Source organism: Babylonia areolata, chromosome 27 (assembly GCF_041734735.1).
Source record: "Babylonia areolata isolate BAREFJ2019XMU chromosome 27, ASM4173473v1, whole genome shotgun sequence".
In the NCBI taxonomy this organism is placed as follows: Eukaryota; Metazoa; Mollusca; class Gastropoda; order Neogastropoda; family Buccinidae; genus Babylonia; species Babylonia areolata.
The window spans coordinates 10,978,494-10,993,122 of NC_134902.1; the positions used below are offsets into that span (position 1 = coordinate 10,978,494).

Here is a 14,629-nt window from a genome sequence, read left to right on the forward strand (position 1 = left end):
TGTACGTCCCCGCGTCTGGGGCATTTTTCTCAATGGCCACAGAATGATTCAGCGCTTATAGCTTTTAGAGGCGTTTGATTGGCTAAGAGCAGATAGGCCTAGTTTGCATCAGTTTGACATGGTAAGTATATGTATCACCAAACATGGAGTATAATACAAACTGCTGTTAGTATTATCATAAAATAGCATAATAAATATTATCATTTTTAAATATTTTGTTCCTGACGTCCTCTGTGTGAGAGGATAGGCCCTTATAAAGTAGGGTGCAACATTAACATTGTCAGGAGTGCTACAAAGTGTTAGTTTCAGTACCACATTCACAGAGACATTGAAGATAGTTGGTTCTACTCTGGTGAATAATTCACAATAAAACATACATATGGGCCTCTGTCGACAGTGTTGACCATGGATAAATACTAGTTCATGTCAGCCCTCCTGGTATAGTGCTGCCTGTGGATGAACAGGCCAATGTGTAAATGACAGTCTGTCACACAAGTCACACCGGTGGCCTGACTGTGAGCTGTTTAAACTGCAGCATTCATGTCTGCATGTTTGCTTTTCTTCTGCAGCACACATCAGCCTTTCTTCTAATTTCAGTTGCTTGGTCAGAATGTATCTTCCACTGGATCGGTCATCTGCAAGGTCCTCCCAGTGTTCTGTGTCAGTGTTGCGAGCTTTTAAGTCCATCGTGCAGACATCTTTGAAGCGCATCTTTGGCCAACCAGTCTTGCCTGACATCAGTTCTCCATAGAGAAGGTCTCCAGGATTCGGCCCTCCTCCATACGATGGAGGTGGCCCAGCCAGGGAAGCCTGGGCTGCCTGAGCAGAGTGAACATGGTTGGGAGGCTGGCACAAGACAGCACTTTGGTGTTAGGCACTTTGTCCTTCCAAGACATGCCCAGGGTGCAGTGGATACACCTCAAGTGGAAGGCATTCAGTCTCTTCTCCTGCATGGCGTAGGTTGACCATGCCCCACTCCCATAGAGCAGTGTGCTGTCAGTGCAGGTGTACACTGCCATTTTGGTCATGTCAGAGAGTTTGGAGCTGTCCTACACTCGGTGAGACGGGCGATTGCAGTTGCTGCCTTTCCAGTCCTCTTGTTAATCTCTTCATAGACAAAGCTGGAGTGTCCTCTCCAGTGTGTTGTTTGGGCTCTACCTCTCCAGTATAGGGCATATGGCAGGATATAAGCCTCTACCTCTCCAGTATAGGGCATATGGCAGGATATAAGCCTGGACAAGATTATATGGAGGATAGATTGTTGCCCATGCAGTGTGTGCTCTCTCTCAACGTCGTTGATGTTTCCAAGGATCAGCAGTGCCATTACAGTTTCTGTTTGGCATCAGTGCTGTCGCAGGAGCTGCCAGAACGTCGCAATAAAAAGATGACTTTTATTCATCATGTACAGGTTAATCATTTGTAATGAATGTGTTTCCACTGATACATGTATATTATTTGAATAAGAAAACAAATGTCAAAAAAAGAAAAAAAAGAAAAATAGTCCAGATATGAAACTGTAAGAAAGACAGCTTTAGGATAGCAGTGTAGAACATCATGCTTAGATAAGACCAAGAGAAATTATGGAAGTGAGTCACTGAGATTTGGGCAAGCAGGACAGGTGGTTATACTTACTCAAGTTAATGAAGTGTCACATTATCAAAGATTTTGCAAAGAATGGCTTACACTTTGGGAAAATAGCATGTAGCATGATCCTCTTGACTTCAGGAAAAGAAATGACAAATCATGCAATAGCACACAGAACAACTAAACAACTTTGCAGAGCTTTGAGGAAATTTTTTTACAGGTCACAAATACCAAATGAGAAACTCAAGAATGATAAACTAATGCCACATAGCTTTGGGAAAAAGTGGCAAAAAAAACACAAAAAAACTCATCAGTTTTATTCTTTTTATGAAATAATTTCCATGAATGATATGTGGGTGTTCTTCTGATCTGCAGGTTTTGTGAGCATGCATGCATATGTAGGTATGCAGAAGTTTGCTGATTGTGGTCCATTTTATTCTTATTGAATTTCAGTCATTTGCATTCTGTGTACTACCCCCAGTATCTTACTTTTTTTTTAAATATGTTTTAGTGTATTTACTTATTTGTTTGTTTATTTCATTTCATTTTAGGTTAATGTTTGATGTATATCTGTGCTGGACTCTCAAGCCCTAATCAGCGCATTGGATGTACGCTTAGATCAGCCAGCTGGTCCCTTTTTTTTCTTCTTTTTTTTTAAGGTGATGTGATGTAGCATCGTACACCTATGTGCTGTTGGTGTGCAGGTCTTTCACAGAGACAATGAACAGTCTGCAGCCAGAGAAGAAGTGGGTGACCAAGCTTAGTTCAGCAGGTCTTGTTTACCTTCACTTCGGTCACGACATCCTGGCACAGCTTCTGGAGCTCCCTTCCTCTGACCCCGTCACGGACCTTGTCTACAACAAAGTGTATGAGAACTTTGTGGAAGAGGTGGATGCCATCGACAATGGCATCAATGCGACAGATGAAGAGCCAAGGTAGGCGACTGTCAGAGTTGGTGGGGGCTGTTTGCTCTCTGTGCCCAGTGTCTGGACACCAAGCAGGATTGTCACTGGGGCATCCTACCCCAGGCCACAGCTTAGCGCGGGAGATAGAACAGACCAGTTGCTTATTGTTTTATGAATTTCTGAAGTATGGTGATCAAATCAGATCATGTTACTTAAACAGTTGTAGCCCAGCTGACAGTAAAGGGGCCCTTTCTGGGCTGAATACCGGTCAGTTCTTAACTCACTTGTTTTCTCCCTTGCATTTCCTTACAGACAGACCATTTGTTAGAGTTTGGAAAAAAAATCACAATATATACAAAACATAAAGTAACTGAATGAAACTTGCTGTACTTGACCCACCTCTCTCCCTCTTCACTGCCCTCCGAATCTTGAGTCACTGTCAGTACCTTCTTGCTGGTAGCTTTCTTCACTGCAGATACTTTATTCAACGTCTTCATCATCCTCGTCGATTTTGGAACCTTCAGTTTGAAGCATTTCAGATACTTCAGCTGCAGTAAAAAGCTGCTGTCATGACATATTTTGCTCCAATAATTTCCATTGTATCTCCTGCAACGCCATTTTCGATACGTATGCAGGTTAGCTTGTTATGTGGGGTGCTGAAGTCAGTTGGTCACCAGCGAGTGTAATGTTACAGAATCTCACGATGAAACTTTCCATTTGACCCTGGACATGTTCGCAATGCCCGGTGTGTAGCTGCAATTGTTATGCACATGAAAAAAAAATTGTTGAAACCGCTATAGCGTTCCATTGTCTGGAACCGCGCCTTACATCAGGAACACTATAGTGTTCCATCATCCGGAGTGAGTGAAAACTCATCCAAGTGAACACAGAATAATGTTAGAAAGTCTGTTAAAACATTAAAAAGGTTGATGTCTTGTTCAATCCATATGAATTTCAAATTAAATTAAAAATACTGAAAACAGCATGTAAAGAACATCTCACCCACATATGTTTCAGTCCAGATAAAATTTAAATCAAATTAAAAACACTGATTTCCTTCAGGAACTGAAAAAATGTGTCTAAGGCAACATCTCAGAATAAGACCTTCATGCTGGTTTTAAGATGTTTCTGCCAGATATGCAGATTCTAGTAGTCTGTCAGAAGTTGTTTGACACTCAGATGCTGGTGAAGTTATCCTTTGAGTTCATTCTGATCTGAGAAAGCTGTCTGCAGGTTGTCACATACACGCATGCATGCATGCACATGCGTGCATGCACACACATGGACATGCATGCATGCACATGTGCGCACGCATACATACACACATGCAGGCATACACACACACACACACACTAAGCTAGGCTACAACTCCCATGTTCACTCATATGTACACGACTGGGCTTTTATGGGTATGACCGTTTTTACCCTGCCATGTAGGCAGCCATACTCCATTTTTGGGGGTGTGCATGCTGGGTATGTTCTTGTTTCCATAACTTACAGAACGCTGACATGGATTTCAGGATTTTTAACGTGCATATTTGATCTGCTTGGGTATACACACGAAGGGGATTCAGGCACAAGCAGGTCCTCACATATGTTGACCTGAGAGACTGGAAAAATCTCCACCCTTTACCCACCAGGCGACATTACTGAGATTCAAACCAGGGACCCTCAGACTGAAAGTCCAGTGCTTTAACCACTTGGCTGGTGCACCCATCATTTCAAATTCTGATATGATTTTACTTCTTTTTCTATGAAGACAACGTCCTCTTGGTACCAACGAGAAGATTCGTTATAATTTGAAACTGTGAAAAATTTGCTTGACAATTGTAATGAAACTCCACTGGCTGCTTGGCTGATTCAGTCTCCCTTTTCCAAAAAGCGGTGGCCCAGTGGCAATGTGCCCAACAAGGAAATCAGTGTCCACAGGTTTGATTCCCAGTTATATGGACCAGGATTGTTTTGTTTTATTTTTTACTCCTCCATCCACTAGCCCCTTGAGTGGTTGGCTTGGTTCAATCTTTTTTAATGAGACAGTAAATAAGGTCACATGTGTAGCATGCACTTTACACAGGTAAAAGAACCCACAGCAACAAAAGGGTTGCCTCTTGCAAAAATTCTGCAGAAAATTCCAGTTTGATAGTAAAACAAATGCGTTTGCTGACAGAAAAAAAAAGGTTGGAGCTACACTGTGGTGATGTGCTCTCCCTGTGCAGAACAGCTTGAATTTAACACAGAGAAATCTGTTGTCACAAAAAAGTAATAAATTACAAATGTTTGATACGTAAGCTGATCAGCTAAGCAGTGGTTGTTAAGTGTGTGTGCGTTGATCATCACATTTCTATTTCAGGTACAAGATATCTACTAACCTGAGCAGTCGTGTTGGAGGATGTAATCCAAAATGGAATGAGAAAAATGTGGATGAAACGGTATGAAAGACGGTTTGTCATTATGAAGTATATTAAATGTTTTAATTTTTGTGAGGTACAGTATGACTGAAATGCAGTCCTGAAATTTCATAATTTCGCTTTGTCTGTTCTTTTCTTTTCTTTTTTTTTTGGGGGGGGGGGGGAGGGGGATTGGAGGGTACAGTAATTCTTGACATTAAATCAGTAGGAATCACTTGTGAGTCACAAAAAGTTTCTCTGTCTTTAAAAAAAATTTTTTTTATTGAAATGGGACCAAAACATTCCGGTGTCTAAGTGGATACCGGCGATAATTCCATGATAAAGTGTGTGGGTGTTAAACAGTTTTTGTTGTTGTTGTTTTTCTTTTCTTTTTTTTGACATGCTTTGTTTTCACAGCTGTAATACGTATTGCCAACAACAACAATGAAATATATGAAGAAGACAGGAGTAACATTTAGGATAACAATGAAAGATGTTGAATTGCTTTGCTAGGAGTACTTGTACAAATATGTTACTTGATGGAGGAAGGGTGTGAAAAATCAGGTTTGTGGATGTGTCAGTGAATAACTAGCTTGGAATTTACTAAAATAATGTTACAGAAAACAGAGCAAGTCACTTTCTAAACAGTGTTTGTGATATTAGATGTATAAAAAGTCATTATGATGTGAGTATTGGAGGACAACTTTGAGTCATTGCACTCTAATAATAGGTGCATGTGAATGAGTGTGCGTGTTATTTTATTTTCGTTACATACTTTCTTAAATTAATCAGTTTCTTTCTTTTTTTTCTTTTTTTTTTTTTTTGCACATGACAAACAGTGATTTTCAATTTCTGGCTTTTGACAAAAAAGTTTTGAATTTTAATAATAAACAAGAGCAGCTAAATTTTCTTACACATACTTTCTCATTAAAATGACTGTCTCCTTTACAGGCATGTTTCCAGCGTGCATTTGATCTGGTTGGTGCCGAATTCTTGGATCGTGTGAACTATTACAAGACTTCTTGGCTGCCGGCGCGTGACGTTGTACTGAAAGCTGTCAACGCAAGAAAGGAGGTAGGTAGAACAGTTCACAGCAGTTTCTGTTTCTGTGAGGTGTGAAAGCATGCAGACAGATCCATACATGCTGCACCTTATCTGCTTTGAAAAAAAGAGCAGGTGCCTGAGCTAGTTATCCAACATGGTGGTCAGGGTATACTGTCATCATTCACACCAGAGGAAGATTTTGTATGTTTTCAGGATTGAATCTTGTAAGACCAAGCATGATATTGATTAGTTGGCATTGAGTGGATTGACATCGCTTTTCACATTACCTTTTTAGGGGGTGGGGTTACTTGCATGTAATGGGTGATAGATCCAGAGAATTGGTTGACAGGAAAAAAAATAAAACAATAAAAGCAACAAATGTTAAATGAATTTGCTATTATTTCCATGCATAAGAAATTTGATTCAGGTACTTATTCATGATAATTAGGTGATCTTAACCCCCAGGCTGCCTATATAACGAGATAACTCGTCAGCGCAAGCATGTACGCTTCACTGCCACAATGATGAGATAGCTCGTCATCGAAATATTCTGACATTTCCCTGGTTTGCATTGAGTTAGTTGACAAAAATACTGGTAGCTTTAGCTTGGGGAATCTTTCTAGATTCTATTCATAGCTAGAAACCCTATCATGAGGCAGTCCTTTATTTGAATGTTTTGGTTGGGTTACTTCCCCATTGTTTGCATGGCTCCTCTCCTTGCTCGTTGTAAAATGTCAAACTCTGTACTCAAGACATGCGATCATGTTGCACTAATTCAACCAAGATTGATTTCTTTAGCTGATGCTCTGAAAGAATTCAAGTGTAAATTCGAAGGAGAAGACAGTGATGAAGTTTTATAGGACGATTTGATAAAGAAAATAAAGGAGCAATGAAGAGACTGGACAAGATACGACCGTCAGTGACTGATGCTGACTGTACAGCTGTAGCAGATGACAGAAAATGGCTGAATTATTAGCAGGACACAGTGTGAGCTATTTTCTTGGCACTCAGCCAATGCAGTCTGGTGAGAACTGGATGAAGTGACTGTGTGAGAGGGGTGAAAAGGAGAGGGGTGGAGACCGAGGGGGCATGGCCCCACATCCATATTATCACTTGGAGAAGTCACAGTGCATTGTGTATCTGTCTCTTTCTAAAAAAAAAAAAAAAAAAAAAAAAATTTGTTGTGGTTCTAGTATGATGTTTGTGCAGGTATTATCCATTTATCAAGAAAATATGATACTTTAGTGCAAATTACGGGACTAATGTTTGTGATGAACAAGTTGAAAATGTGACAAAAAAACGAAACACTGATTTCAAAACATCAGCATGTCACTGAAAATATATAAAATGGGAAAACATCATGTGTTTTGTATTCTTTATTCATTTACCTTTAAGAAAATATATACTTTTATGGATCTTTCTCTAATAACAAAGAGCACATAATTTTTTGAAAATATATACCCGTTTCGGGGGGGAAACTTCACCACCTTCACCTTCACCTATCCCGTAGTCTTGTGGACCGTGGGGCGCCACAGGTGATCTGGCAACCAGCATCCTCCAATCCTCTCGGTTTTCTGACCTCCTGATTGTATCGCTCATCCTCAAGCCCGTCCATTCTGGGATGTTGTCCTCCCATCTCTTCCTCTGTCTGCCTCTCCTTCTCCCTCCTTGCACTGTGCCCTGCAGGAATGTCTTGGCAAGCCCTGATGATCTCATGACATGGCCATACCATTTGAGCTTGCGTCTCTTGACCAAGGTCAATAGGTCTTCATAGGGCCCAGTGACTTGCCTGATTCTGTTTCGAACTTCTTCGTTCATGATATGATCTTTGTAGGAGATGCCTAGGAGTCTTCGAAAGCATCTCATCTCAGTGGACTGTATTCTCTTTTCTATTTCAGCTGTTAAGGTCCACAGTTCACATGCATACAAGAGTATTGATGTCACCAGGGTACGCATCAGTCTGATCTTTGAGCCGAGTGCGGTGTTCCAGTCATTCCAGATGTACCTCAGTTTTGTGAGCGCTGCTGTCGCCTGTGCAATCCTGGAGAGTACTTCAGGTTTGGATCCCTCATCTGTCACAATTGCTCCCAGGTATTTAAAGCTGTGGACAGTTTCTAGCTTCTGGCCATCCACTCTTATGTCAGTGCTGATGCCATTGGTGTTGTTGGTCATCAGTTTGGTCTTCTCTGCACTGATCTGCATGCCATAGGCTCTAGAGGTTTTATCAAGGTGGTCCACTAAGCTAGCTAGCTCCTCTTCTTTTCCTGCTAGGCCATCAATATCGTCAGCGAAACGTAAGTTGGTGACTGCTCTGCCTCCGATGTTGACTGTTCCTTTGTGGTCTTCAAGTGCATCAGTCATGATTCTTTCCAGGAAGATGTTGAAGAGAGTTGGTGAGAGCAGACAGCCTTGCCTCACTCCGACTGTGGTTCTGAACCAGTCCCCTATGTTACTGTTGAAGAGACTGCGCTGGTGGCTTTGTCGTAGAGGTTCTGTATCACTCGGGTCAGGTGGGCATTGATGTTATACAACCTCATGGTGGCCCATAAAGCTGCATGCCATACTCGGTCAAACACCTTCTTGAAATCCACGAAGACGTGGTAGAGGTCTTGCTGATGTTGGAGGTACTCTCGCACAGTATCCTGAGGTTGAAGATTTGCTCTGTTGTACTGCTCCCTGGTCTGAAACCTGCTTGTTCCTCTGCGATGATCTTCTCCGCTTGTGGCTTCAATCTATTTAGCAGGATCTTTAGCATGACTTTGCTGGGATGGCTTATTAGGCTGATCATGTGGTAGTTCTGGCACTGTTGTAGATTGCCTTTCTTGGGGAGGGTGATGATCAGTGACTGGGTCCACGGTGTTGGCCACTCCCCTGTTTGCCAGATCTTGTTGCAGATGGTTGTGAGGGCTGTGATCATTGCTTCTCCCCCTGCTTGGACCAGCTCTGCTAGGATATTATCCACTCCTACTGACTTCCCCTTTTTCAGCAATTTTACAGCTGCTTCCACTTCTTCTCGAAGGACGGGGTGGTTGTCGTTGTTGGTTGCTGGAGGGACGTTCAGTACCTCTGGGTCTCCCGTGGCTCTGTGACCGTACAGCTCGGAGCAGTATTCAGTCCAGGGGGGGAAAAAACCCTGGCAGATAGATTTCACTTAAATCTTATTTTCCTGGCAGTGAGAGGGTTAGATATAAAACCCACACAAAAAAATGAAATTGGAATGGGAAGCCCAGAGTGGCATCAGGCAGTGCACAGCTTACATGGTTATACTGTCCCAGACATGCAGGTATTTGGGGAAATGAGCAAGCTGACAGGCTTGCTGGTAGCGCAACAAGTGGTCTATATCTGGGAAAATCGGAAAACTTAAGAAAAGTAAAAGAGTGCCTAAAAAAAATAGGTACAAGGCCATCACACTATTGATCTTCTCACAGAAAGAAAGATAGAGAGAAGAAGCAGCTGCAAGTCTAGCATGAAAGCTAGAACATGGTTGTTTGCAAATGAAATGAATATTGGTATTATTTCCAAACCAACATTGCAAAAAAAATTTCAGAACGGAGGAGTCACTCTGGGCTTTTTCCAAGTACAATAGACTGAGCAACACACAGGATGGAACAACAGAATATAGGAATGTATGTGTGCATGTGTATGTATATGTACGTGCATGTGAGTATGTATGTGGGTAATGTGGGAGATGAGGAATTTAGATGTTTGTGTGTTGGGGGTGTGGGGGGCATGCATGTGTATGTGCGTGCATGTTAGAAAGTTTATATGTCCGGGTTTGTGTGCTTTTTTGTGTAGTGTTGGGCTTGTGAACATTTGTTTGTGCTTTTATATCTGTGAGACTGCACATTTGTTGCATATCTGTTGTGCATGTTTGTGTGTTTGTGTTTACACTTATTTTTATATTTATTTAGTTTATCATCATTGTTATTCATTTTATTTGTATCTTATGTGTTTTATTTATATTTGTATCTTTTTTATGTGATTTATTTATGCATTTATTTATCTTGTTTTATTCTATATATTTTTTTTTATTGGATCTTGTTGAGGAGGAATGAAAGTAAACTTCATAAGAATTGAATTTCCTTACTCAAACTAGGCATACGATGGCTCAGTGGTTAAAACGGATGCCAGAAAGGTGACTCAGTCCTGAAGTAGTGGCCACCCTGGAGGCGCGGGTTCCAACCTGCTGAGGACCAGGTTGGGGAAAAAAAAAAAAAAAGGCAGTGATGCAAGGGCATCCAGTAGTCATGACCTGGGTGCGGCTTGACCCCTTAGAGAGTAAGGAGTTAAGGGCTGAAACACTTGACTGACGGGTGCTTCTTTGAAGACCTTGTATTGTCCAGCTGTCCCTAGAGTTTCTTATCACTGTATTTATTTTTTTATTTTTATATATATATATATATTTTTTTTTTTTTCTGTTTTTATCAACTATTTTAATTTTATCAATTCATTATTTTGATCACTTATCTATTTAGTTGCTTCTGTGTCATATTTTACTCCATTTCTTTTTATTTTCATTAAAGGCCTGACTAAGCATTGGGTTACACTGCTGGTCAAGCATCTGCTTGCAGATGTGGTGTAGCGAATGCAGTGATGCCTCCTTGATTACCGTAAAGTTCGGTCTATAAGCCATGACTTTTTCTCCCAGCTTCAACCTCTGTGGCTTATACAATGATGCAGCTTATTTGAGGATTTTCACGATTCTGGGAGTATCACGTTCTCATCTATTCTTAGCTGCGTGTCGAGTGGGAAACCTGGATGACAAGTGGTGAAAAGTCCTTCACCAAAACTGGCCGTTTACGACAAGCAAGCTTTGCTGAAGTCTGTCATTGGATCCTGACAGCATGGGGAAAAGTAAAGCAGTCCACCATTATCAATGGATATCGTACGGCTGGACTGTGTGCTGCAGAAGACGACAGTGCAAGCGACAAACCAGCAGCGACCTCCACCTTGCATTCATGTTCCTCAAGTGAAAGTGAGGCTGAAGTCAGTCGAGGAAGCTGTGCTGGTTCTCTTCAACTCGGACACTGAAGACGAAGATTTCAGTGGATTCAGTGAGCAGGACAACGTTGAATAAATGTGACTATCCCTATCTTATTTTCGTTGTGTTTTTTGTTTTGTGGCACTAGCAGTATTTTCGCTTGCTTTTCTTTGTGTTGTTTCCGCTTGTGTTGATTTCATAACCTACAGTATTGACAGCTTTTCTGTAGTATCGCTATGTGTTCTGGTACCGGTAATAAGTACAGCTTATAAGCCAGTGCGGCTTATGTGTGTATGAAGTTCTTTTTTTTTTCAAATTTAGTGGGTGCGGCTTACATACCAGTGCACTCAATAGACCAAACTTTACGGTAACTGAACTGAACTGAATTGGATGATCTTAAATTTAGTTCTAAGTAGAGCAGTTCAGTTTCAGTTTCAAGGAAGTATCAAGCATGCAGACTGATCCATATAAGAAAGGAGCAGATGCCTCACCAATGCATAAACCTTGTCTGTGAAAGCATCTCTCTGCAGAATTACACACATACAGGCACATGTCCGCACACACACACACACACACACACACATATATTTCATCGATCCCACAAACAAATAAGACATGTACATACATTTGTGCAGTAAGAGTTGCAGTCTGTATGAACCTTGAGCAGTGTGCATGACCAGTGAATGGTCACAGTGCTGTACTCAGTGCTGGGTGTTCAGGTCGACAGCAGTGGGCAGATCATGGTGATGGATGAGGGTGGCGCCCCCTGGAAAGACCACCTTTTCACCATCGAGGAGGAACTGAGCATCTCACCACCAATCAAGTACGTGCTGTACGCCGACAATAATGGCAACTGGCGCGTGCAGTGCGTGCCTCTCAAGCTGGGCTCCTTTGACAACAGGTGAGAACACAGCTTGGCCTCTCTAGGCACAGCACAACAGGTAAGGGGAATCAAATTACACATGCTGTTACTGTGACCTACAGGTGCAGACTCCAATAGGGTCTGATTCCTGTCCTGTGCTAAATGCTTCATCCAAGAAATAGAAATTGAAAGTAGCTGCGGCTAGTAGCCTCCCTTGAGAAAATTGCCTCCCTTCTGTTTATGAATGCAGTGTCCTCTTTTCTGGCAACCAACTTCCATTCATGCAGCCTGTATATCAAGCTGCTTGTTTTTTTTGTTCGTAATTTGCACATGCTGATGACTTGAAAACAAATCCAGGAAAGCACACAGAGTTTGAAACAGATTAAATTCAGAACATTATATAGCCACGCTAGGGCCCCTTCCTCTGATTCTGTTACCTGCCTTGTGACTGGGAAGAAACTGGGTCAGACGCCATTGTTGACACTGTTCACATGAACCAGTCACCATAAAAATAACTCTCCTGCTCGTGAGCACAGCAACACACTCTGCATTTATTGGTCGCAGTGGAGAGTGGAAAGGTCAGTTAAGATATTCTTAGTTTATAACGTCATTATGGAAATTTTTTGCCACTCCAAAAATTCAAAACTATCTAAAGCACCGATCAGGTTTTGTTGTTTGTAAGTTGGGGCCCTTCGTCCGAAGTGAGTTACATAAGCACATCAGGTAAGGAGAGTAATGTCTGTCAGGTTTCTTTGGCAGAGCAGGTCTTCCTGAAGAACAGGTAAGGGAAGCACAGTCTGGAAAGTGTGTTTCTCCTTGGTAGAATACTGAATGTTGTTTTCAGGCACAGCATTGTTTTCATCTTCAGTCTCTAGAATTTCAGGAAGAAATTAAATCAATATTCTACTATTGTATAGTTTGCAGATGCACCATGGTAGAATCTATTAGGCAGTTTTCACCTGTTCATCAGAGTTGGAAGCCTAGTTTTGGCATGGTGTTGTGTCTTTGGGAAAGGCACTTCACTCCAATTTTCCTCATTTCACCCAGGTGTAAATGGGTACCTGACTTTGGTTAGGAAAAGTTAAAATGGTGAAGGAGAAGATTGGGCCCTGCTTTCCATACTGAGCGCCAGACACAGTGGATATGAATTCAGTACCCTGATGGCCATAAAAGCCTATGGGACCTTTAACCATTTTAAGCTATAGTTTGCTTGAATATTATTTTAATTACACATACTTAACCGTGACCCACTGGTGCAGACTCCGGCAGGGGTCTGATTCCTGTCCTGTGCAAACTACTACCTGCCTATGTGGAGAAAACGAAAGTAGCTACAGCCAATAACCTCCTGCAGTAGGTTACCTCCACTTTGCATCCCTGACTAGCACCCTCTTTTTCCGGCAGCCATCTTGACTCCTGTTCCTGTGCTCTGCATACGGCTAAGTTTTTTCTTATTTTCTGTAGTCAGTCGATTCTTTGGCGCTCTTGTTTTGTGTCTGATGATGAATCACAACAGGTCACAAAACTGCTTGGCCCGACTGGGCGATCAAGCTCATATTAACAGGCATGAGATTTTTCCGACTATAGTCGGATTTCCAACCGAAAACTGGCTTTAGAGGCCATTTTTGATATTCGTGTAAATCCGTTGAGAAAATCGGGGGGGGTGGGGGAGGGGGAGTTTTTTTCCGATCGACGAAGGTTGCATGAATGTTGTCCGACCGATCAACAAGACAGACCCACAGACTTGTAAAGATACCTGATTTTGTCGATCGTCTTCAATCATTGACAAAATGAGAAAACTCACAAAGGATAAGAAGATTTTTGCAGCAGAGATCAATAAAGGAGTGAAAAATAAGTGGAACTGGGTCTGGCAAGATGAGACCGTGAAAACAGAAGTGAAGAACAAAAACTAACTTTACAGGCAGGCGACGCCATTCACAAAATCGACGCCGCAGGCAAAACCAAGTGAGATTGGTGTCAGATTGTATGGGTGCATCTGTTCAGTCTAGGCACAGAAATCTGTTTTCAGATTTCCATTAAAAGCAGAGCGTCCGTTTTCTGGAAAAAGAAAAAAAAAGAAAAGAAAAAAAGAAAAGCCGATGGGCCGTTTTATATCGTTTACTGATGATCTGTCAAAAATTAAAATGGAATGCTCTTTCAAAAGCGTCATTTGTTGACCCCTTGAGAGGCGATCCAGTGACTTGTCAGAGCACCAAAATCGAAGTCAGAAAGTTTCCTGACGGTCAGTTGAAGATGTCAAAATGCCAATAACAAAGGCGATCCCTGCATGACACACATTGATATCACTGTGAAAAGCACGCACGCATGCACATGCACATACATGCAGTCGGTCACATGCGCACGCGCGCACACACACACACACACATGCAAGTGCATGAGCGCGCACACACACACATATGCGAGTGCGTTACACACACACACACACACACACACACATGCGAGTGTGTGAGCGCGCGCACACACACACACACACACACACACACACAAACTTGCGCACGCACAGATACATGTAAATGCTGGTGCGCACGATCTCCATCCCTGTCAAGCCACAAGGGCTGTGGGTAAATCTGCTTGACCCTCTGTTCATTCAGCAAAAGCTGCAAACGTTTGCCACTTTGTGCACAAATAACATTGTTGCGATTGAAACAGAAACTTTGTAGCAATTGATATCAGTGCTTTTTCTGACACAGCCGACACTGACACTGCCGTACAGACAGTTCATGGCAAGAGTCAGTTTATTTAGATTTGAGACCTATAGTCAGATTACCAAAGTTGCACACGCTCGCACAGACACGGGGGGGGGGGATAAAACTACTGTCAATGACTGTGGCAACTTTGGCATTGAGCC

The 14,629-nt window shown here is 42.0% G+C and overlaps 1 protein-coding gene across 2 annotated transcripts in view; it reads left to right on the forward strand.

The window, feature by feature from the left end:
* LOC143301511 (MYG1 exonuclease-like) overlaps positions 1–14,629 on the forward strand; it is a 47,822-nt gene that overhangs the window by 23,276 nt on the left and 9,917 nt on the right. For both annotated transcript variants that reach the window (XM_076615853.1, XM_076615852.1), the window contains 4 exons: positions 2,289–2,519; positions 4,840–4,918; positions 5,828–5,950; positions 11,621–11,802. In XM_076615853.1, the coding sequence (XP_076471968.1) occupies positions 2,289–2,519; positions 4,840–4,918; positions 5,828–5,950; positions 11,621–11,802 (615 nt within the window). The remainder of the gene's footprint in view (positions 1–2,288; positions 2,520–4,839; positions 4,919–5,827; positions 5,951–11,620; positions 11,803–14,629) is intronic.